Source organism: Equus caballus, unplaced genomic scaffold (assembly GCF_041296265.1).
Source record: "Equus caballus isolate H_3958 breed thoroughbred unplaced genomic scaffold, TB-T2T haplotype2-0000437, whole genome shotgun sequence".
Lineage (NCBI taxonomy): Eukaryota > Metazoa > Chordata > Mammalia > Perissodactyla > Equidae > Equus > Equus caballus.
In genome coordinates, this window is record NW_027222394.1 from 1,144,524 (window position 1) to 1,169,391 (window position 24,868).

A 24,868-nucleotide genomic window follows, 5' to 3' on the forward strand; every position below is an offset into this window, starting at 1 on the left:
TGCACAAACTTAACCACTTCGCCACTAGGCTGGCCCCCAGAGTCAGATTTTACTCCTCTTTTTTCCCTGAATTGACTGTCTTGGGAAGAGAAGAGTAGCCAGGTGAGGGGACGTGTGTGGGGAAGTTTTCTTCCCTACAAGAAAGACTCTAATAAATGAGACTGTTTCTTATCCAAGTTATAGTATTTCTTGGCACTTTTTTCTTTCAAAATGTGTTTTTTGTCTAAAATTGAAGCGTAATAGTAATAACAAAATTGTCTCGAGTGTCAGGCTCCAAGTTGAAGGTAGGCTGTGATTCTGTATATAGAAGAGCTTCATAAAGAGAATCAGAACTCTGATCCCAAATGCCCCGCAGTGTGGGTAAAAAGGTACCAAATTAAAAAGACTGTTGCCAAGTTTCCTTTCTTACTGCGTTTTGAGATTCAGAACTATAACGGCATGGCGCTCAGACTCTGTCAGTATGCATTGGACTCTGGTGGCTAATGTGCAAAGTCCATAATTACCCGGCCCTTCTGGATGTCCCAACAGGAACCAAGTGGTGAGGACCTGCAGGCATCTCTGAGCCTCCTGAGGTTGAGGGCCGGTGGGTGGAAACCCCATTCTGGGCCAAGGGAAGTGGCAAGATAGTCATTCTTGCTGTGAGCTGGTTTGAATACAGATGTGAAGTGAAGAGGTGATAGTGCTGTGACGCTGTCTGCTGTCCAGGCTTGTGGCCCCAGTCGAGCCTGTAGCCTGTCGTTGTGAATACATCTGATGGGCGGCTGTGGCAGTGACTCCTCCTTCCACAGCGGTCTCCTGTCCTGTCGAGGGTGTGTCCACAGCTGAACAGAAATCCCACCAGTTTTCCACTTTGCCCTGGAACAAAGGTTGACCCAGAGCCTCTGAGCTAATTCTGGCCACTGCTTGTTCTGTCAGTAAAGTTTGAGTGGAGCACACCCGCGTCTGGCCGTTTATGGCCTGTCTGTGAGGGCTTTTGAGCTAGGATGGCGGAATTGAGTGGTTGTAGCAGGGGCCTGCAAAGCCTAAAATGTTTATCATCTGACCCTTTACAGAAATGTTGCCAATGCCATTCTACGTGAATGAAGGTGTCTGGAGTGCTTGCACCCAGAGAAGGTTGTGAGATCGTTGTCATCACCCAGACGTGGTAGCAGACACCTGCACTCACACTCAGATGAATCTGGGGCTGGCCTGGGACCTCGACGCAGACATCTGGTTGCAGCCGAAAGACATCGTCCCTCACCTTAAATTAAGGACGTTAACGTGAAATTGACTGGTCTTGTAATTTTGTTTGTACTTGATTTTTAAGTTTGTTTTGGTTTTAGAGTTGTGTAAGAGCTAAAAGAATAAGGAAGTTTTACCAGGATGTCTGTTTGTAAATATTTAATTTATGTTTGAATAAAAGTAATTCAAGTGACACTAGAGCTCCTGGAGCAGTTTCGGAGGGGGATTTGTACGTGACTCAGGTTGGAGAAACATGGCTGAAGCTTCTCCCTCTGCCCTTCACGCTGGCTTCCCTGCCTTCTCTTCTCTATCTGCTCTAAGCTATATCCTTTAACCCGAGGCTGGCAGACATCTGTGCAGGGTAGGTAGTAAATACTTTTAATGATTTCTGCTGTTTAGCACAAAAGTGGCCATAAACAAGGTGTAAACAAATGAGCATGGCCGTGTTCCACTAAAACTTTATGGATGACGCTGAAATTTAAATTGCATTTAATTTTCCTGTGCCATAATACGTTCTTTTGATTGGTTTTCAACCGTGTGAAAATGCAAAAATCATCCTTAGCTCATGAGCCGGAAAATAAAACGACAAAGGACTGGACTTGGCACATAGTTTGCTGACCCCCGTCCTTTGATATCAATGAATGTGTCTTTCCAAACAGTAGATTTTCTTGTGTTCTTGCTTAAAAATCTGCACTTGGACCCATGTTTCTTATTGGGTTAAGTCCGTTCACCAGGCATAGCACTTCCTCCTTTAGGATATTTTTCCAATCCCATTTTCTTCTCTAGCCCTTGATGAAATCTGTGCTCCGAACACATTGAACTCATTATTGTTCCTCTGTTTTCCTGCCTTCTTTTTTTTCATGTCATCTTGCCTTTTGCATGCAGTCTTAGCCCAGTACACCCTTCCCCTCATTCTCACCTGGCAGCGCCCTAAATGTTCCTCCTGAGCCGTCTCTCCTGCACAGTGTCCCATCTGCACAAGCAGCGCAGGCTGCTCCCTCCTGCACTCCCACCTGGTACTCAGTGTCCTATTAGAGAGAGCACTTATGAGGGTGAATTCTAATTGTTTATCTGAGGGGTTTCTTGCCCTGATCACAGGAGCCTTTTGAGACAGAGATTCTGGCAATTTATCAACATCTAGCAAGGTATCCTAACACCAAGTAGATGGTCACGAAACATTGGCTTAGCGAACGGTCCAGCAGTTATTAGTAATAGAAATAACAGCTACTATTTATGAGTCCTTTTTATCCTTCAGACACTGTACTGAGCACTTTGCATGTATGATCTAGTTAGTGTATCAGGTTCAATGAATTTTCCCTCCCTCTCATTGTTTTTCTTAGGTCACAACTCCTTAATGTCATAAGGTACTTACTGTATATTCCACAGTGGAATTTCAGGCATGGAAGATAGGCTGATGGGGGATATTTAGGTCCCTTAAATCCCATTGGCTCTGCTGCATGGTTAAGCCAGTTCCACATTCTTGCCCTATAGCAGCCCCATGCCCTGAACAAAGAAAAGCCTACCAAGTTCTTATTAAAGAAAAGATAAAAATAAACTGTTGGCACTTCAGCAGACTTCTGCTTCAGCTTTGTCACTGGGTGAGATTAGGGGTACGCCTGCTTTAGTGGAGTCTCTAGGACATCAGTGATGCTCGGGTTCGAGTCAGAGAGGGCCCCAGGGCCCTGACTGTGCCTCTCCTCCTGGCTGAGGCAAGAAGAGGCCCTTTGTTGGGCAGTGGCTGCTTTCCAAATGGAGAGTCCTTAATGACTCTTCGACTGCTTTACACCCTGAGGATAATGAGTAATGTTGCTGCTCGGTGGTTCAGCACCAATGTTTCAAAGAAGATACACAGAACATGCAACAAATCCGGAATCTGAACCCGTCCCAGGGAGGAAAAGGCGTCTCCTTCAATGTTCAATAGAAGAAGTCCATCCTTCTGGGAAATGTATTTAGAGGGGAAAATTTAAATAAATAAATAAGAGGCCCTTGTGAGTTTTTGTGCAATTACAATTCATTTTTGTCTTGTTCTTCCACGGTTGAGGCTACACGGTAGGAAGGTCTTTACAAGGAAACATAAAGTGCAAGGCAGTGGAGGTAACAGAATTTTTCTGAAAACTTGGGATAGTGCCACCTTTTCTAGCTACTTGTCCCAAAGCTCCTTTCCAGAAATGTTCACTGGTTCTTTCCTAGCCTGTGGCATGAACTGTGGCAGATGCTGGGGCAGTGACAGAGCTGACTCAAGGGTAGAGTCTGCCTTTGCCCTGTCTAGGCAGGAAGCCTCTTCCCTAAACTGAGTGAAGAGGGGAGACTCAGCTGTTTGGGGCTGCTGCTGAGCAAGGATGAGAGAGAGGAGCACAGAGAAATGCTCAGTGAGTTTGACAATGCTGGAGCAAGAGTGAGGTTGCTTGAGGAGTGAATGGAAAGAGAGGGAGTGGAAAAGATGGGTGTAGACAAACTGTTTGGATAAAGTTTGCTATGAAAGTCAGAGTCACAGTGGCAGTAGCGTGCAGGGGAGGGTAAGATCCGAAAGAGCCTTTTGTGAGCATTTTTTTAGTGGAAGAGGCTTATCTAATTTCAAAAGAATTCCTGATGGCAATTGTTGATCTTTTTTCTGTCCTTATAATGTCACCTTTTCCAAAATGTCATGTAAATGGAATCACACAGTAAATCCCTTTCCGAGACTGTCTTCTTTCCCTTGGCAAAATGCATTTCAGATTCCTCCACATTGTTGTGTGTCTCAACGATTCATTCCTTTTTATTGCTGAGCAGTATCCCCCCGTATGGACGTACCACTTTTTTTATGCATTCACCAAAGGGCACTTGTATCATTTCCAGTTTTTGACGATTGTGAAGAGAGAGCTGCAATCAACATTCACACGCAGAGTTTTGTGTGTACATGCTCCCCTTTGTCTTGGGTAAAGACCCAGGAGTGGGGTTGCTGAATTATATGATAATTGTATGTTTATTTTTACAACAACTCCCGAGTTATTTTCTAAAGTGGCTTTACCATTTTGCTGAGTGTAATTTGTTCAAAAATTAGTGACTAAAGTTAAAATTTATGAAACTCCAAAGGCAAGGACCTGGTAAACAGGGAGAGAGCAAAGATACAGAATCGAGTGGGGAAAGGTGAATCTTCAAATTCCCAGGAAGAAGCAAATGGGATGCAGTAAAGAGGAGCAGGTGATGGCCTCACACAGAGGAACACCACCTTTCTGAGAGAGGAGACAGGATGGGTGGGGGTGGGTGCAGTTATTGGCTTGTTAGCAGAAAGTTGAGAAGACGTTTCTATCTTTGAGGCAGAAGCTAGCAAAAGAAAAAAGGGGAGGTGGAAGTTTGAGAAGAGTGGAGATTTAAAGCAGTCTGCAGAGTGTGGGGAAACGAGCTGCCTGGAGAAATGTGGTAAGATGTCGGGCAGTGATGGGCTGGTGATCGGTGATTCCAGTCTGCTCTCTGGAAGCTAATGAGTTTATGATACCAGCCAGAGAGTAAACTGAAGTGCTGGACGGTTAATCCAGGCCGGACAGACAAGCAAGTGAAGGCAGGCCGGGATGATGGACGGAAAGAAAGTCAAAGAGTTGGTTCATTATTAAGTTCTTGTCCCAGCTTCAAACTCACCTGGAGCTGGGACTGGTAATCTGAAAATGACATTTCTGCATGGCCAGCCGGTTTCTTATTAGACTGTCCCAATAGAGAGAGAGAGAGGGAGAGAGAGAGACAGAGAACACTAGAGGATGATTGCAAGGCTGAAGGTGGGAGAAGGGACTTGCTCATTCCCGTGTGCCCGTTGTTGCTGCGACCATCCCCCTTGCAATGCTTCACCGTGTTGTCAGTGACGCTTCCTTCTGGAAGCTGCAGTTGAGTCCAGTTTGCAGCTCTTCCAGCCTCTCAGAACCAGCTTCATGGCACCCTCTCCAGGGCAGCCGCAGCAGCCGGCAGTGCCCCTCCTCTGAGATCTGGGCCCTGGGCCCATGGGCCCTCCTCCAAGCTTCCATGGTTCAACGCGCCCAACTTCTTCCCTTTGTTTTCCCCTTTCTAGTGGTACTAGCTGCTTCCTGCAGTTGCTCCCTCCCTTAAGGTTAGAATTTTGCCTGTTCCTTTCTCAATACCAGTTAACACTTTTTAGTATTAAATTGTTTCTGTTCAAATAAGTTGTGTGATTTCTTTCTCTTGAATGGGCCCTGAGGGCTCAACTGGTGGTACCTAAGAAGTGAAAGAGCATAGTAATAAAAATATTTGAGGCAGTGAATTGGAAGCTTAGGAGGTTTGTGTGCTTGAATTAGTAACTTAGAGTGGAAGAGTGTGAGCGTGATGACCAGCTGGAGGCTGCTTTGGTCAGCGGATGGCTGAGCTGGAGGGTCAGGTTACTGGAGATGAGGGAGTCCCAGGCCTGAGATGCATGGCATGGCCGGTGAAACCAGCCCGGATGACGACGGGGCTGGGACGGAGAGGAGAAATGTGTGCCAAGGACTAAATAAATAACCAGGCAAAGTCTAGAATGTCATCCGATGAAAGGGATATGCAAAGAATAGGCAGTCAGAGTTGAATGACCTGAGCTTCAGAAGAATAGTTTTTTCTTTGTTTTTTAATGAGATGAGGTTATAAAATTTTCCTGACAGGTGTGCAAAAACTTGAATAAATAAAAAATAGATATCCAAATCCTGGATGGAAAGTCTTCATCCTCTCCGATCTTAATCCCAATAGGACTTTCTGGACCTTGATGACAAGTTCCTAATTGTCATCTGTGCGAATGTTATGCCAGAAACAGAGAGGAGAATTTTGAGGGGAAAATGAGGGGGAAGGAGCTTTGAATAGATACTGCTGTGTATTCTACAACAGCAAACCGGTGACATAGGAATACACAGATCAATGGAACAGACTGGAGAGTCTAGAATTAGATCAAAGATAATGATATAGAAGTTTAGAATCGGATAAAAGTGGCATTTCACGTTTGTGGGGAGAATAATTTGCAGATAATTGCTTAATCATTTGGTAAAACAATGTTAGACTTATGTAGTTGAATACATAAAGGAGGCAAACATTCTTATTAAGTTACAAAAGGAATGGGGCCGGCCCCGTGGCCGAGAGGTTAAGTTCGCACACTCTGCTTCGGTGGCCCGGGGTTTTGTCAGTTTGAGTCCTGGGCGCGGACATGGCACCGCTCATCAGGCCATGCTGAGCCGGCATCCCACATGCCACAACTAGAAGGACCCACAACTAAAAATACACGACTGTGAACCGGGGGGCTTTGGGGAGAAAAAAGGAAAAATAAAATCTTTAAAAAGCAACAGACTATTATGCTGTTATTTAAAATGACGCTTCAAAGAAGTTTCCCCGCATTGTTCTATGGCTGTTCCAGGCACAGGCTGTTATCTCTGTGGACTCCACATCTTGGATGTAACAGGCAAGTACATCCCCTCCTTCCCCAGCCTGTAACATTGTAACATTGAAAATGATAGCCTAGATTCTAGAAGGTACATGAAATGGAAATAACTGATGGGAAGGTTCAAGTCATTCTGAACATTTTCAAATGCAGCTTCTCCCCAGTTGAAGGGTGTCCTGAAGACCCCATGTCCATAAGACGGGCCTGTGGTCATCTGTTTTGATTCGCCTATTTGATCTCCATTTAAAAACCATCTCTTCCAAGTCATGTAGCTTGGAGTGGGATGGGGGGTCAGGAATTCCCTCAACATCTATCTGGCTCCAAGAGTGAGCACATGACAGGGGCCTGACCTGGCCAATCAGGGCTTTCAACCATCAGAGCTGGGGCAGATCATAAAGAGTTGATGTGTTTGTTGTAATTGACATCGTCAAGCTCCTGGATCCAGCTGCACCTGAAATCTACCCCACTACTGTCTACATGTGCAAGCTACAAGCCCTTAGAAATTATTTTATTGAATTAAGCCAGTCTTAATTGAATTGGATTCTTTCCCTTGAAACTCCAAAGAGTTCTGACTCACAGGGTAGAGAGGCACAGTCACAATGGCAAATATCAGTCTCCTTTGCCCTCTCGCTCTACGTCAAGCATCTACCTGAACTTTTTGTACTTGAAATTTCTCCTGATACGTAGCTATACTAACAGCTTTCAGCCTGCCTTAAAATTTCATACCTTTTGGAATACATTTTTACAAGTATTTTAATTAGAAGGTGGGAGAGAGCAAATTTATACAAATCCTTGAAAAGTCGTTTAGCAATATATAGTAAGAACCTTAAAAAAATAACCCTTTATACTTTGTCTCAAGAATTCCCCTTTTTAGCATCCAACCTAAAGACATACTTAGTAATAGGGGTTTATGCTAAGGATACCTGGGAAATTAGGAAAGACAAGAACCTCAATTGCCAAGCTGCCAGTTCTCACAGAGACTAGAATGTTGTTTAAGCTCAGCTCATCCAGGATTCCATGCTCCTACAGACACTAGGCTATGCTGCCCCCCTCTGAAACACATTGCTCCCCACCTCGTCACAACGGTGACTGACTTACTCTCTACATTTTATTGATCCTATTGTTACTAAATGCTCTCTGCTCAGCTTCTTGGTACCCTGTAGCTTCTGCTTATGGCATCAGCCACCTCAGAGTCTGGTGCTGCCCTCTTCCTGTGTGTCCTCTACCTCACCACCAACTGCTGACTGTCTCTGGCTGATGGATGGTTCCTGCTGACAGTAGTTCTACGGACCCCTGGCTCCTGATGAACAAAAGCTCCTGCTGAAACCTGTCTCCTTTTGACCTGTGGCCTCTGCTGACTCATGGCTCGTGCTGACTCATGGTTTCTAGAGATCCACGGTTCTTTCTGAACCTCTGCTCCTGCTCATCCATGGGTCCTGCTGACTTACATCTTCTGCTGACACATGTCCTTTGCTGAAACATAGCTCCTGCTAAGCCATGCCTTCTGGTCACCATGGCTTCTGGAGGGAAGAGGAAAAGGAGCCAGCCCTTCAGAAGATGCAGGGCTCCAGGAAGCGAGACCTCAGTTCGGGGTAGGCTTGGAACGTCAACAAAGATCTGCGGCACTGATTGTGGACGCTGTCTAGGAGGGCAGTATCCCCAAACACACACTTGCTGCGCCCTTCCCCCTACTGAACCGGCTCCATTGCCCATTGTCAACCCCACGGTATCTGAGAGGGACCGTGAAAATCTTCCCGTCCTCGGCTACTGGAAATAGACTCACTTTTTGCAGAAAATCCCTCACTCTACTTCTTCAAGCATGTTTTCTCTGTGGAGCTCCCAAAAAGCCAGTTTTTGCAGTGTGTGTGACGATTTTTGAGCACTCTAGAAAAGTTTGTCTTCTGTTTTAAAAGAAATAAGTTCCTGTAGCGGAAATAATACCTGAATGTGAAATATTAAAAAAGAAAGATGGCAGGAAACACAGATTTATAGATTCTCAGGGATAGAAAATGCCCTTGAACTTTGAACTCCCCATCTTTTGTGTGAGTGTCTTGCACAGCATGCTGCCTGAGAACAATCCAGCCTCTCCTGGACTGCCTCCAGTGAGCACGAGCTTATTCATCCTGGAGCGAGACCATTCCGTTGTTGCCTAGTTGTCATTATGGCAGAGACTCCTCACACGGGTCCCAGTATCTTTCTCCCTGTAATTAATTCAGCTGTACGCCCCGACAAAGGGGACAAAAGGTGAATTCTCATATCACAATTCTTCAAATATTTAAGTACAAACTATTGGATCACTCACTTATTCATTCTTTCATTTCCAGGAACAAATAATTATCTAGCCCCAAATGTCATTAGTGCTAAGATTGGAAATGCCACCCTAGCCCAATCTAACATAAAGTGAAATATTATTGTTCCCAAAGAAGGGATGTACCGGACATGAAGGATTATTTTTCCTCAAAGTAATCTTGAGGATTGAGGGGAGAAAACGGCAGGCCTGAAAGCATTTTTTTCTCTCCCTTCACCCAAGAGTATGAAAATGAAGTTCTCGCCAGCCTTCAACTTCATAGTCTTCTAAAAGAGGTTTTCATGACATTGTTCTTCTCCTCCTTGTCCTTATTTGAAAGAATGGCGAGGTGCTCAGTGCCTTGCGGCTGTTCTTAGAACAAAAGCAGCTCCTTGCTCAGTGCTCATAATGAGCCTCAAAGGTCCTCTCTGTGTCTCTGAGCTGCCTCCTGTCCTGGCTGATTCCTACCCTGGAGTCACACGTGTGGAAGCACAGCCCGGCAAGTCTGCGGTCTGTACCAGAGAGACGGGGGTTGCGGCTAAGCCTCTGCTTGTGGTTCCCAGCCACCTGACAAATTCTGCTCACAGAAGAAGCCTTTGTCGTTGCTCCTCCTCTTACTGCTGAATGTGTTCAATGCTAATGATCTGAGTATGGTTTGCAGTGAATAAGGTGACAAGTTAATAGAGATGAGTTTATTTTTATTTCAAAAGCGAATAAAAACCTGGGAGTAATATTTGCCAGAAAAACAAGTCCTTAATATATAAAGAACTCTGACAAATCAATAAGAAACCCCAACGCCTCATTACTTAATAAAAATCAAACTAGAACTGTAATAGGTTAGCCCACAAAATTATCTAATTTAAAAAAATTGTTGATTTGGGGTTAGGTATATCTGACCTACGGATGGGATGCTAAATGAGTACAAATTTCTAAAAAATCCAATCTGCAATAATGTATAAAGAACTTTTAAAATATAACACGCTTTGAAACAATAATTCTCCTTTTATGAATTTATCTTGGGGAAATAATCAGAGATTCATACTCTTATGTACAAGAATGTTATCAAAGCATTTATGATAAGAAAAATAGAAAGTATCTAAATTGTTAAAAAATTCTTATATCCAATGATGAAAAAATATGTGCTCATTAAAAAGGTGATTTTCTTAAAATTTTATAACATAAGAAAATGCCCCCAATCTTATGAGATAAGTAACAATTATATGAACTATTTCATTTAGTATGTCATCGTGTGGGAGAATGAGCATGGATCAAGATAGAGAAAAAGCATCAGATTAGTAGCAAAGGTTATTTTTGGGGTGGTGGATCATGAGTGATTTTTTGTCATTAACTTTATGATCACTCCAATTCCTGCACAAAAGGCATGTACAACTTGATAATTCAAAAACTGTGAAAGATTTTAAAAATCTGGAGGCACCAGGTCTGGAGGGAAGATCACTGAACTTAGGCTCAGACAGCCCCGAGTCTGACTCCAAGCTCAGCTGCTCTCTTAGGGTGGACCTTGACAATCCTGCCTTATCCTCTGGGGACCACAGGCTCGAAATAGGGAAACGGGAACCACCTCCTGCAGCCATCCTGATAGTTAAATGAAATGATAGACCATGAGAGTTGTGTCGAGGCTGCCCGATAATTGTGAAATAATTGAAGAACTGAACTTGGGACATGAGGAGCCAGAATGATGAAACTCCTCTGGGCATGAAAGTGTTCACCCAGCCATGATAGTGTAGGAAATCCTGAGTTGGAATACTGAGTTGGAAACCACTTTTTGCTCTGGGATCTCATGTGAATTACCTCATCTCTCTGAGACTCAGTTCCTTTATCTGTAAAATGGGGAACAGTAAAAGTACCTACTTCACAGTATCATGGGGTCAATAGATAATGCAGGAGTTAGCAAATACAGCTCGTGTGCCAAATCTGTTTTTATAAATAAAGTTTTATTGGAACACAGGCACGTACATCTGTTTACTTATCATCTGTGGCTGCTTTTGTGTCTCGAGGGCAGACTTGAGTCGTTACAACTGAGACCATGTAGCCCACAAAACCTAAAATATTTACTCTCTGGCCCTTTATGGCAGAAGTTCGCTGAGCCCTGAGAATGTATAGAAACAACCTAGAAGAGTGTCTGTCACTCAAAAGATGATCCTGCTATTATTATTAATATCATTATTGCCTGACACCTCTGCTTAGAAGTAATTCTGAAAAATTACATAGTCCAACCCTGTTTTCATCAGTATTAAACCTAATGAGTCCCAGAAGGCAGAGTCATTCTTGCTGACTCACTCTTTAAAAACTGCCAGAGCAACAGTTCCTGAGGAATCCTTCTGCAATCCAGCCCAACAGGGATCTATCGTCACCTTTAGGAAAACATTTTCTCTCCCAGCCTCGCTTTCACTGCTGTTTCTATGCACGTTCTGCTCCCGACCAAGAAAAAGAAGATCTTGGTGTGAACTTTCTGTGCAGCCACGTCTCTTACCATAAGAATAGTGTGTGGTCACATCACAGTTTCCCTTCCAAAGGCCATATGTCCCCAGTTCTCTGCTATTGCTTGGGCAGGCTCTGGCCATAGGCATCTTGGGACACCAGGAATTCAGCCAGTGTAGACAGGGAGAGAGGCAGGGGTCAAGGAAACTGACCTCACTCTAGAGCTGGCCCAGTCCCAAATGTACAGTGTCTCAACGGGGGTGGCAGTTTCAGGCTCCGCTGAGGAAATAGCGTGACCTGAGGAGCACAATCCAATGGAGAGGGTGAGATCAGGGGAGCCCAGGCAGCAGGCAGTACCCAAAGTCAGCACAGGAAGATGGCAATGGCATTGGCTGTGGATCTGTCCATTCAGATCTCAAATGCCTGCTAGGGAAACTGAGGCAGAAGACGCTTTATGTGGATTGGGCTGATGTGGTGAAAGTAGCAGCAGTCTGTCTTATGAGCCTGTGAATGCCCAGGCTCAGGGTGGGTTATCCAGACACCAAGTCTCAGCCCAGCTCATTGGCTCAGGATGGGCGCAGAGGTGAGCCCGCAGCTGGGAGGTGTCGGGCTGCCGGAGGAAGCAAGCTGTGGAGGCTCCATCCCACACACACTAGCCTTTTCCCTTGGTCTCTCTCACCTGCAAAACATCAGTCACCCATGGATGTTGGTTGCACTTTCTCCACATAATTATGGAGTTCATGATGGGATTTTGATCCTGGTGAAATCCACGCAGAATTCCACTCTCTCCTGAAATGCCTGGTAATTCATCAAGCGTTTGGGTCTAGAGTGGGGCCTGAAAGTTTGTATTTCTAACAGGTTCCCCACTGATGTTAGTGCTGCTGGTCCAGGGATCTTGCTTGGGGCAACTCTGGGTATAGGAACAACTCGTGTGTAAAACAGAGGTATGGACCTTAAAGCGTGACCTCCATCTCCATTTCATCCAGATCAGAAGCCTGAATAGGTGCTATCGACCCATTTTACAGATGAATAGAGGGAAGTACAGAGAGATAAAGTAGGTGGGCTCAAGAAAAAATGCTTGGGAGCAGTCATCCGGCTGGGGAGGGGCCGGGGAGGGGAGGGCATGAACCAGGAGCTGCAGATGTCAGGGCCAGCAGAGGCCCTGCAGACACCCTTAGTGAACGAAGTCATTCTGCAGCAGCTTGGAGCACGTCCATTCTGTCTCCAGTTGTCACCACGTGAGAACGGACGCCCAGTATTGCTAGATCTTCCAGTTTTTCAAGAGAAGTCAGAAATCCCAATTTTAAAGTGTAAATTAATTCCAAATTTTAAAAAATACTGTGCAAGCCAGGTGGTATACATCTGCCAGCTAACTTTGGCCCAGGGGCTGCACGTCTGCACCCTACGTGTTAACGCTTTTCGATCCTTGCTGTGCAACTAGATTTCCTAGAGCCCTTTTTAAAACACGGATGTTGATGTAACAGGTCTGAGACAGCTCAAGATTTTTAATTTCTAATGAGTTCCTGGGTGATGCCCGGGCTCCTGCTCCACGGACTGCGCACTGAGTAGCAAAGCTCTGGAACAGAGCTGCTCAGTGTGTGGTCCGTGGACAGGCAGCAGCAGCATCACCTGGGGCTCGTTAACAACGCCTCCTCTCAGGCCCAGCCCTAGAAACACTGACTCCACATTCTGGGGCTGGGGCTTCAGAAGCTGTGTTGTAATGCATCCCGTGGACAATTCTTATGCACAAGCGACTGGGAGAGGCGCTGCCTGGGTCAGCGGGGCTCCACCTTGGTGGGCACTGGAATCACTTGAGGAGCCGTCCAGACACTGAGGCCTGGAGACGCTTTTCATTGGCCTAAATGGGGCTGAGCTCCGGAATTTTTCAGTCTTCTCGGCCGGTTCTAATATGCAGTGAAGGTTGAAGCCCGTTGCCCTAGAAGGTCACATCAGGTTCTTCTGTGTATTTTGTCCAAACTGGAGAAATAGGAATGTGCTTTTTGAAAACAAAGAGGTGCTTGCAGCTAATGCCTGGGAGTGGGGGTTGCATATGCCTGAAGCCACCGTGCCTGCACAGTAGCCCGCGTGCCCAGGAGGAAGTGCCGAGAGGTGATGGGGGCAGGAGCCCTAACTCTTTCCCGGGTCCCAGGAAGCCACGACCATTGGTTTCCCTGGCACTTCACAATTCTTCACACAGCCAAGACCCTGTCGGGAAATGAAGCCAACACCACACTTGGCCGCTTGGAGGATGATAACCGGCCAATGCCTGCAGCGGCCAATGGCCAAAGTAACCCATCCACAAAAAGCCCATCTGGCCAGGTGAAGAGGCCTGGCTTTAGTGCTCTGCCTGGATGCACACTTATAAAGCAGGCCAGTCTGTTTTCTGGTTTTATAAGTTAATTGATGACCACTTAAATGTCCAAAATAGCAATAGGAATCACAGCAGATGATGACCATCTGACTTCCCCTCCTGTGAGCGATGTTTGAACTCTCTGGTCTGGACTGTGGTCTCTAAAGACCAGTCGAGCAAGAAAACGGGACTAGTCCAGGGCTTCAGAACACAGAGAAAAGAACTGACATCAGAGTCCCAGAGGATGGCGGACTTGTTTCCAGTGGCAGAGTGCAGAGCGAAGGAACAGAGCAATGGAATCGTCAGGTCCTCCAAGCATACAAGGAGAAGGAAAGGGAACTAAAGTAGATAATCAGCAACATGGAGAAAGCCAAACAAAGCTGGTGTGTCCTGGAGGCGGAATTTGCAGAGCATCCCAGAGGACCATAGGATGCAGATGTTTATGGGATGCTTGCGGCTGAGGAGGTGGACTGGAAAGGAGATACCAAGGGCAATAAGCCTGTCTGGACAACATCTCCCATTACTTCCTTCCACACTGGCCAGTTGGTCAACAAATATTCATTGAGCCCTGGCTATGGGCCAGCAATGGGTGGAGTTGGACTGAGCTGCTCCAGTTTCATCGATGATTAGTTTTAACGTGAGCAAGCGTGTTCTGAAGGTTCATTCAGACATTTTGCAAATATTTGTTGAGTACTTTTGTATTCCGAGTACTGTGTGTAACAGTAGGGATACCACAGCAGAGGAAGCATCCTGGACAGCTGCTTCCCTCTTAGAGATTACAGGCTAGCGGTGGAGGCAGATCATAAACAGGCAAGAGGACGACACCGATAAAGATACTTCACTGCTGTGGAGACAAGCGATAGGTACTAACAAGAAAACTTTTCTTAAAGAAAACTTTTCCTTTAGGTGTGTGGAGACATTTCCCAGAAGAAGTGACATCTGAGTTGCTATCTGAAGGGCGAAGAGGAGTTAGGTTAGCCAAAGCCGTTCTGAGCCCCTGGCAGAGGGCACAGAGTGTGCAAAGGCCTGGAGGCAGGAAGGGTCCTGACGTTTTCAAGAAATGGAAAGGAGGCTGGTACGGCTGGAACCTAGTGAACAAGGAGAAGGAGCCAGCTCTTGCCAAGCCTAGTGTGCGATGCAAGGGACTTCGGCTTTGATCCGAGAGGAAGGAGATGTCATTTAAAGCTCTAAGGAATCAGGACAGCCTGATGAGTGAGGCTGGACACATTCCTTAGATTGTCAGTCTGCGATGATGCCCCAGTCACCCCTGATAAATGGAGTTTTGCCTGAACTCTAATTCCCACCAGATCAGGAGTTCTCAAGATGTCCAGGTGATGGAAGCTGTCCTTTCCCAGCAGCGGCCCCAGCTGGCAACTAAATTCAGATTTCTTAGATATGATCCCAAATGTTTGTAGGGCCCGTGTACCTTCTGATCTTTCTGCCCAAGAGATACAGCTCAGGTGACACTGCTGGCTTCACCTGAGCTCTTGGTTTGACTGCGGCATAGTCAGCTACTGTGTGCAGACAGCATCGGAGGCTCCAGAGCAAATGCACGGTGGTGTGCTCTCTGTATTTGTACATTACAGTGGTTGAATGACCCGGAATCTCCTTAGTGTGCTCTCTTTAGTGGTCATGTAGGATCCATCTTCTCACTACGATCTCACTATATATTGTCATGCGTCGCTTAATGACAGGCACACATTCTGAGAAATGTGTCTTTAGGTTATTTCGTCGTTATGTGAACATCATAGAGTGCACTTACACAAACCTAGATGGTATAGCCTACTACACACCTAGGCTATATGGTACTAATCTTAGGGGAATACCGCAGTATATGCGGTCCATCGCTTTTCTGCGTTTTGGGGGAAGGCTCTCATATTGACCTCAAGTGTGTGTTTTGGAGGCTAGAGGACAACACACACAGAGACGTGGGACGTACACGTCCATAAACAGCATATCTCTAGAGACCAGTTCCCAGCATAGGGACTGTAGCTAAGCATCTCTGATAACGAGTAGGCTTCTTGAGATCCCACACACGTAAATGGGTTTTCTTTGACCCTCGGGTTCTTGTCCGTGGGCTTGAGGATGTCTAGGAAGTCCGTGAAATGATATGCCAATTTCTGATTGTAGATGATTGTTTCTGGGGAGAGGGTTGTCAGAGCTCCATCTAAATCAGCGGGAAACAAGGTTTCTATTCCTAAAGATGGCTCTAAGATTCAAAGACTCCAAAGAAGTCCACTGCCGTGTGACCTTCTGAACACCTCTTTAGAAGTTATCTGAACATATTGCCACATATGCACCATTTAAACTCCTCTCACCATTTCTCAACTTCCTCTTCCAATTCCTTCCTCATCTGAGTCCACTGCACTATTTTCTCCGTAGAGTTGGATGACAAGAAATTCAGTATTCTGCCTTTAAGATCACCTGCCAATCTTATGACTGACACAGGGTGAGGTCCAAATATCAGGCATACTAAAAGGGATGTGGCCCAAAAGAGAGGAAAAAATGCCTGTAGATTTGCATAGGGAACCATTCAGATGAGACATTTGCATTTCAGCAGGACTTACACATTCCTCATCACTTTTCTGGAATGCCCAATCGGGGGGCAATCACATGCCCTTTATACTATATTGCTACAAACAAATATATGCTACACATTTGTTTGGAGAGTCTAACCAATTAAAGAAGGAATGAAAAAGAAGGCACTGAAATAAATAATAGGAAAAGAAGAAATAAAAACGTAGCAAGATAATATACATAGAAATTCACAGAAGTAACAAAATTATCAATATGAGTTAAATACGTTGTAAAGTAAATAAATATATACAAACATTAATATCACCCATGTTCACCAGCTAACCTAATTAGGCACTATTCTCAACAATAACAACAAAACCTACGAACCACATAAAAGCTTTGTGTCTATAAAGAGATGCGTCATGTTGTAAAGATGTCCATTCTCCCCAAGGCTTAGTTCACAGATTTACTAAACCATAAATGCCTGAGTTTTAGTTATTTTTGTATCCTCAGGACCTAGCCCCTAGCACAAACCCAATAAATATTTGGATGAATGAGCTCCAAACCAACCAAAATTATGAATGAATTTTTCTAAGAACTAGAAAAGAAGTGATACCTAAATTCATTTTGATGTGAAAATAGGAGAGAATAACTGAAAAAGGAAAGCTGAAGGACAGCAGCTCTCCCAGATTTAAACCACTTTACACATCCGCAGATACTCACACAGGGTGGTCTTGAAACTCACACACACACACACACACACACACACACACAAAGTCATGTCATTGGAAGAGGAAGCCAGCAAAAAGGTAGATATAGGAACTATAAGTTTAAAAACAGAAGCGTTTTAAAACAATGGAAGAATGAAGAACCACTGTTACCTTTTCAGTAAATAGCATCCAACCATAACCCGAATCTCCTCGACTCGTCTCTTTCTTTCTTCTTTGTCCCCAACACTATGTATGATGTTAAATACTTTTTCCAATGAGTCTCCAGTGCCATTGTCTTCGCTCTGGCTGTCGTCCTCTCTCTTACCCTGTTGCACGAGCTTCCTCACTGGTCTCCTTTCACCTTCTCCTCTTTCTCTTCCTCCACAATCCTCACTCCACCTTCCCCGAGACTTGTCTTCCTAAAGCACCAATTTTCTCAGGTTTCTGCATAGAAGGGCTCCCCAAATTCTACTGCAGTGGTCCTCCAGCTGTGATCCCCCCAAACTGGCACAGAAGCTTTCTAATGATGGTCTTGCCCATATGAGAACAAAGCCAATCAATGCTGCCTGTCTCCAACAGTTGCTCTTCACAGTCATGGGTGGTCATATATTTGTGTCCTGCCATCTTGTGGTGGTTTGGGGAGTATTATGAATCCTAGCATGCCCAAAAATGCAAAAGCAGTCAGAGTTTTGAAAAGATTGTAAGAGGAGATGAAAAAGTATAATGAAAATTAAGGAACTTACAAGTAACGGTGTGGGAAATGATGCCTCAAGAGATTTTCAACGTCCTACAACGAAACTGTCCATTTTAGGGAAAGATGGCCATGAGTTTACGCTAAGCAAAACAAGTTGAGTGTGCTGCTTTTAAAGTTTTTTAAAGCTTTGAAGAACCAACCTACTCCTTCTATTGGATGGAAATGCATCCAGGGGCTTCTGAGTTAAACACCACAGTCACTCTGGACTTGAGAACATGTGGATCTATACACAGCCATTCACTACCTAACTTAAAAATAAAAGCTGGGTAGAGTTTTTCTGCTGCTAAGAATCAGATATTGTGTTTTTCCAATCCATAGACAAAAAATGTTAAGTTAAAGGATAAAACTGCCAGTGTGTTAGGTCTCCCCTAAGAATTTTTCTTCCCTCTTGGAATTCTCTATCGCCCCGCATCTCTACCTGCCTGTTAGCAAGATTGCCCAAGTGTCACATGTCAGAGAAGCCTTCCCTGAGCCCCAAGCACATCTCAGAGACCCCGTGCCTGTGCCCGGCTCCCTCTATGCTAGCCCTCACCAGATCTAGCAGAGCAGAACACTTTGATGAATTTCCTCAAGGAACAGCTGGGCAGGGGTTCAAGCGGCAACTCCAGCCTGTGCATCTGCGAGTATCCAATGACCACGTGAAATCCAAGCTGGCTGATTTACAAATGTTCACACTGACAGTAGACAGGTAACTGGTAGGTGCTTAGAAGAATTTCTGTGCAGTTCTGAACATTTATTTGCCTGACAGGTGACCCAGGAGGTGTGGTGACATTCAGTGCACTAGTGGGCACTGGGGCACACAATGCACTAGGGCAAGTGTCGGCAACTCTTTCTGTAAAGGGCCAGACAGTACATAGCATAGGCTCTGCGGGCCACACGGTCCCCGTGACAACTACACAATTGTGCGGCTTAGTGCTGGACAGGGCACCAGTAAACCTTTTTCATAGAACAGGCAACAGGCCAAAGGTGGCTGACATATAGACTAGAGAATACCGGGAAAGGAGGCCCATTTCAGGATGAAGTTCAGGAGTTCAATGATAGCAGAACATTTAAGGGAGACGTCCAAGGCAGAGATCAATGTAAGGATGAAGAAGTGCCAGGACTGGAGGCAGAAAACTGGGAGCCATCAGCCACGAGGTGCTGTTATGGGGCTGACATCACCTAGGGGTCTGGTCTGACAAGAGAGGAGACCAAGGACACTCCCCTGTCCCAATACAAGGGTGGATACGCAATATCACTTCCCATCACGAGGGCCCTGGAAAGGAAGGGATGTTACAGTCTAAACTCCCTCAACTCAAACTTTGTACAAAGAGGCTCCTTTTTAACTTGGGGCTTTCATTCCCTTTTCCAAGATAAGTAACTTGAAAGTTTCAGATTCACAGGTGAAAAAGAAAACTTCCCACTGGCTAGAAAATAAGGCAATTCTAAAGCAAAGTGTCTATTGACTTTTTCATGTTTTCTTTTTACTGTGAAGTCTTTTACACTCAAAAACTTCTAACCTATATGCAAAGTAGGATGAATCACCATAAAACACACGTCCCGTCCCCATCTCAAGAAGCAGCCCATTACCTAAACACGACTGTCCAGCCTTTCACATCGGGAGAATTAGTCTCCAGAGCAGAGGTCAAAGCAGGCAGCCCAAGGCCAGAGAAAGCTTGCAGATATGTTTTCTTTGGCCTCCACAGGGGATTTTTCTTTTTAGTTGACAGCATTTAAATGTCAAGAAACTTTGCGTGGAAATCAGCATTCTGGGGGATCACTGAACATGGGAAGATGTGGCTACACTGTGTGAACATTCCCCACGGCAACAAGTGGCTAGAGCTGGGAGCAGCCAGCTCCTGCAGATGGACACGGACCCACTAGCTCATCAGAGTCCTCACACTCACTACTGTCTTGTAACCAACCGCCCACTTCACTTCTTAATTTTACCTGCCCTGGCACTGGAGTCTGTGACCCCTGCTTACAGAATGTAATTGTGGCTTCCAAGTTCCTGGAGTATGGGAAACAGCACTAAAAGTCTAAAAAGTTCACAGGCTCTGTCTATTGGAACATTACTGAAAGTAAGACGGGTCCATATCCCTTATCCAGCATTTTGAAATCTAAAGGACAAGTTCTTTTTATACCTCACTAGGCAGCGAAACTGGAGCTGAAGTGACATGAAGCTGTTTATCTTCTCTATGTATTCCATTCAGTGTGAGGTACATTCATATATTTTGCTACAGAAATGCTAACACGTTTGGCTAAGGGCTGCTGCCCCAGACCCAGCTGGAGACATTATATAAAAATGACATGTACACATTATTACTTTTCCAAAATCTGAAAAATTCTGAATTCTGAAACTCATCTGACCCCAACGACTTTAGATAAGGGACCGTGGGCCTGTTGTGCTTTTAATATCTATGCTGGAGAAAATACACACACACAAACACGCAAGGCAGACAGAGTGCAATAATAGTTTTAAATGAATTTTCAGTGGATTAATTACTGTGGCATCTACCAATATGTGAGAAACATAAATAGAATGATGTATTCAAATCATCTGTAGTCTGACAGGAATGTGAGGTGCACATACTGATCCTAGGACCCTGTGCCCGAATGTCCAGTCCCTGAAGGGTCTGCCATGCCCACAGTGGGAACGGCAGCCACAAAGGGAATTCCAGGTTAGAGACACATGCTGCCTTCACATATAAGAATGATGCTGTATGACCACGTCCTTTTAGGATTCATTTATTTCTCAGTAAAAGTGGGTTTTCCCTTGCCTATACATACCCTGTTTGATATTCTAGGACTTCACAATATGTCAAGTACATAAAAGGCGCGGGAAGATCGGATCAGAAGGAGCTGCAAAGATCCCAGATTTCTTTCCACTCCAGAACATGCTGCTAACCCACATTAAGCGTCAGCTGAATGAAATCCAGCTGCAAGTGCTCAAACGGTCCAAGGGGAGCAGATGTGAGGCCTCTAGGGATAGAGTTTTGCTTAATGCACTATGGTGGGGAAAGGAATGCAAAAACCCAAAAGTGGGGTTTGCCAGGGAGCCAGAACCAAGCAGCTGTTTGGGGTTTCCCATAGCCCTGACTGTTTGTTTATGTACAGCCACTATTTACACTCTTTAATTCCTCTGATTCAGGACCAGACAGTTGCCATGTTACAAGAACACGTCAGGATAATAAAAGTCAGGCAATGAGGGGCTATTCTTTGCAGAGACAGAGTGGACTTCATCCACACATGCCAGTCTCTACAGATTCTGATGTTGCTGCCTTTGCATGAAAGTCAGCTAGGGCATTTTCCTGACGCTCAGATTCAGTCCTCGCAGGGTGGCCTCAATTTTGATGACAGAGAGCCAGTTAAGTCTGACGAGTTTCCTTTCTATGAGCCATTGTCAGAGTAACTATAACTGAGAAAGGACTCAAAAAGGGTTCACTATACAGCAGTTGAGAAAGGAATTTGGTCATTTCTGTGACATACAACATTTTAAGATAATAATTAGAGTTATGACTGATAACATTATATCAGGACATATCAGATTTGTAGGAATTTCACATAATTTCTAGAATATTTATATACCTATGAAAATACAACATAAAGAAGTCTAAATGTTATTTCTTATTTGAAAATGCCTCCCATGTAATTTAACTTATTGAATAAGCCTAATTAGTATCATGTCCCTCTTTTTATAAGGAGAGAGAACGAGTCCTTAAGATGTTGCAGGGATCCTCTGAAAAATCCCAAAGTTAACTAGAGGTCGAAAAAGACTTCATTTAGGATTTGATTTTCAGAAGTTCATCAAAAAATCTCAAATCAGTTTTAAAACCCTTCGTCAAATAGGATCATAGGTCACTGTGAGCTAATACTCAGTTATGCCTTCGACCATGGTGACAAAGACTTTCAGACAAATAGAGAAAGTTAAATGGCCGTAAGAAAACCCTTAGCTCTCGCAATCAAAGACCTGATAAAAGCAACACGGGAAATGATTTTGAAAACATAAAATCCCTTTTTTGCCTTTTAGGCAGACTATCAAATGTAAAGAGAAGCCTTTCATAATCTCTTCATCAAGAGCAGACTAGAAGCCCAAGAAAACCTCATCCTTATAACAGTGAGAAAGCCAAGTTTCCAATTTTGCACCAGCTTACTTTTGGTCTTAGAAACGCTGACTTAATTAAATTCCTTCAATCTTTGCCAGCTTGGCTAGGCGGAAAACTTCTTTTCTCGGGGTTCCTTTTCCACAAACCTTCAGAGACTTTCCTACTCATATTCAGAGTTTGTTCTTTCCTCTTTCCCATAACCACTTTGACTTTAGGACCAATTTACTTTCTTAAAGCATCTCCATTCCTTATACCTTCTTTTACTGAAAACATACATTTCCTTATAGCATACATTTTTCAGTGCGGCACAAGACATGTTTACTAATAGACCGAAACATCTTTTGGGTTTTTTGTTTTTAATCAGAAGCTGAAAGTAGATAAACCTATGTTTAGTAATTAATGTTTTACTATTTTATCTTATCTGGAAATGGTCAAGATACTCAACAAATTTCTAGCATTTAACTTAATTTAGTAAAACTCAAAGGTTTCAAGTTACCAGGAGGTTTTGAAGTTATTTTTAAGTACTTATACCATAACACATGACTATTATTAAAAAGTTCAGCTAAAAACTTTTATCTTACTTACATCATTTACTTTACTTGTTCCTAATAATTTTGTTTACATTACCTACAAAAACGCGGAGCTCAGGGCAGGCTGACCGGGACTTTCTGGTCTCTGCGGCGGCGGGTCCCCAGGCCCGCGGGGCCAGCCGCGCCGCCCCCGCGCCCCGCGCCCCGCGCCCCGCGCCGTGGCAGGAGCGCACGGCAGGCCCAGGGCGCGGCGCGCAGCCGGGCCTTGGCCGCCGGCCCCGAGTCGGGCCCCGGGGACGACGTTCCGCCGGGCTCAGCGGGGCTGGGGGCCGCGCGCTCCACGAGCACCTCTGGGTCCCTTCCCCGCTCCACCGCCCGCTCGACGCATGGGGAAGACTCCCTTCCCCGACCAGAGCCCGCCCCGCGCTGACAGAAGCGGGCGCACAGCGTGCACGCGGTGTGCCACACCCCGCCTGTGGCGCCCGAGAGCCCCCAGACTCCTCCCGGGGACCGCTTCTCCAGGCAGGGCCGCAGGACGAGGGGGGCGAGGCGGCGGGGCAAGGACCCCGGCGACTGTGTGGGGGATGGCAATGGTCAGGGTGCTCAGGAGGGTCGTGCTTCCGCGCAGGGGGTCGACGTGTGTCCAAACCCACTCATCGGAACTCTGCAGGTGGAGGCGGGTCCCCACCTACCTTGGCCTTCCGAGTGTTCTCCAAGCCGGCTGGGAAAAGCCCCGGGCCGCAGGACAGGAGGGAGCGTGGGAGGCGCTCGGCGGCAGTCAGAGCCCTGGGGTCCTTTCTGCCCACACGCGCTGCCACGCGCACAGGTGGCGGTGGTGTGGGGATGGCGGCCTTCAGCGCGGCGGTCGTGGCGGGCGGCCCCAGGGGGCAGGAGGGCCGCCTCCCCCCCGGGGGCCGCACTGAAGCAGAGGGAGAGGGCGGCCCACCGCCGTGGTGGGAAGCCCTGGGCTTGAGCGGAGGCCCACGGGGCTGGCGGTGGGGGGTGCGGGGGGTGGAGCGGGGCACGCGGGTCAGGAGGCGGCCATGGGTGAGGGCCGGGCGGCAGGCCTCGCGGTTGCGGGCAGCCCCGCCCCTCCCCTCCGGGAGCCCGAGCCCAACGGTTGGAGCCCGCGCCCCGCCCAGGCCCCGCCCAGGCCCCGCACCCAGGCCGCCAGCCCGCCGTCGCCTAGCAGCGCCTGGCTGTGATTTGACTCTTAGCCTCGCGCAGCCGCCGGGGCCCTGACACTTGGCGGGACTGTCCGACTGGGCTGGACGCTCTTCGCGGAGCGCACCAGGTCAGTGCTGTGACCCGCAGCGATGGCCTCCTGGTTTGGCCGCCTCGGCCTCGGCTCCGGCTTAGGCCATTCCCTGGGGCGAGTGGGCGGCAGTGTGGCTTCCCTCCCCGCACACCTCTCTGACTTCACCAGAGGTGTGCTGAGGAAGGGGACGCAAAAGCTGCCAGACTTCCCCGACTCGGGGAGAAAGGAGACGGAAGCCATTCAGGCGACCGGACCACCCGAGCAGGAGAGACCGGCAACTCCAGCTCGGAGAGACACCGCAACTCTGCAGGAAACCCTCGAGGAAGGAGACACGAGGCTCGCCTCCCTGCAAGAAGAAGGCAGTCACCTGAGGGAAGAACTGGAGCCACAGAGACAACAACGGGCTCGAGCCGCTCCAGTGGTTGACCCGAACACCCTCGACGCCGTGACACAACTAGAATCTGAGGTGTCTCCACTGGAAGGGATCGAAGGTCACCTGGAGGAGGAAACCCAGCATCCTCCAAGGACCACTGAAGAGCAAAAGCAGAGGAAGGCACTGAAACTTGGGACCGAAAAGACGATGCCTCTGACCGAGCGGCTTGATGAGCCGGACGAAGATGAGACCGGGCCACGAACTCAGACGATCCAGCCGCAAGACTGGGAGAGCCAGGGCCTTCCCGCTCGCCTAGCTTCGGCTGCCTCCGTCCAGGATGCGGGGGGCCTCCAGCAGCAACTGCAAGCCTACGCTTTGGAAAGGGAACGAGTGTTGGCCGTTTTCGACGAGAAGGTGAGGGAAAACAGCCAGCTGAAAAGGGCGTATCACGCAATGATGGACCTGCTGGTGGCCAAAGAAGCAGAGCTCGGGAAGCTGCGAGGCGAAAATCAGACACGGCGCCCTCGCTCTGACGGCGGCGGGGAGGACATGTTTCGAGAAGCGATCCGGCACTTATCACGCCTCGTCCGAGCCAAAGACATTGAAATCGGTGCCTTGAGCCAGAAATGTCAGACTTTACTGACCATCTGGCAAACGTCCGACGCTGGCCATGAGGTTCGGGGCGTGGACGCGAATCAGTTGGAGGAGCTTCTCCGGGAACGGGACACGTTGAAGCAGCGGGTCAACGTGCTGGAGGAGTGGCAGCGGCTGGTGCTGAGCGAGGTGCACAATCTGCAGCGGGAGTCATCCCAACTTCAGAAAGAACTCCCACCACTCGAGGCACGGGCCTTAGTGGACAGCGAGGAGAGGTGTCGGCGACAGATGCACCCTGCCGCCCCGTTGCCCCGTTCTCAAGGGGATGCGACCCAACTCCGGCTCTTGGGGAAGAGACTGGCACAGATGC

The 24,868-nt window shown here is 46.7% G+C and overlaps 2 protein-coding genes across 48 annotated transcripts in view; one reads left to right on the forward strand and one right to left on the reverse strand.

The window, feature by feature from the left end:
* Positions 1 to 1,416, forward strand: part of LOC138915132 (ATP-binding cassette sub-family D member 2-like) — a 403,352-nt gene extending 401,936 nt beyond the window's left edge. For all 47 annotated transcript variants that reach the window (XM_070259423.1, XM_070259431.1, XM_070259433.1 and 44 more), the window contains one exon: positions 1,053 to 1,416. The gene's annotated coding sequence lies outside the window, so the exon portion shown is untranslated. The remainder of the gene's footprint in view (positions 1 to 1,052) is intronic.
* The window catches only part of LOC138922950 (ras and Rab interactor 3-like), a 68,803-nt gene extending 44,348 nt beyond the window's left edge, over positions 1 to 24,455 (reverse strand). Inside the window, exons 1-2 of the mRNA XM_070259408.1 lie at positions 24,420 to 24,455; positions 22,966 to 23,370 (exon numbers count right to left, since the gene is read on the reverse strand). Coding sequence (XP_070115509.1) covers positions 22,966 to 23,370; positions 24,420 to 24,455 — 441 coding nt within the window. The remainder of the gene's footprint in view (positions 1 to 22,965; positions 23,371 to 24,419) is intronic.
* Positions 24,456 to 24,868: the final 413 nt, after the last annotated feature.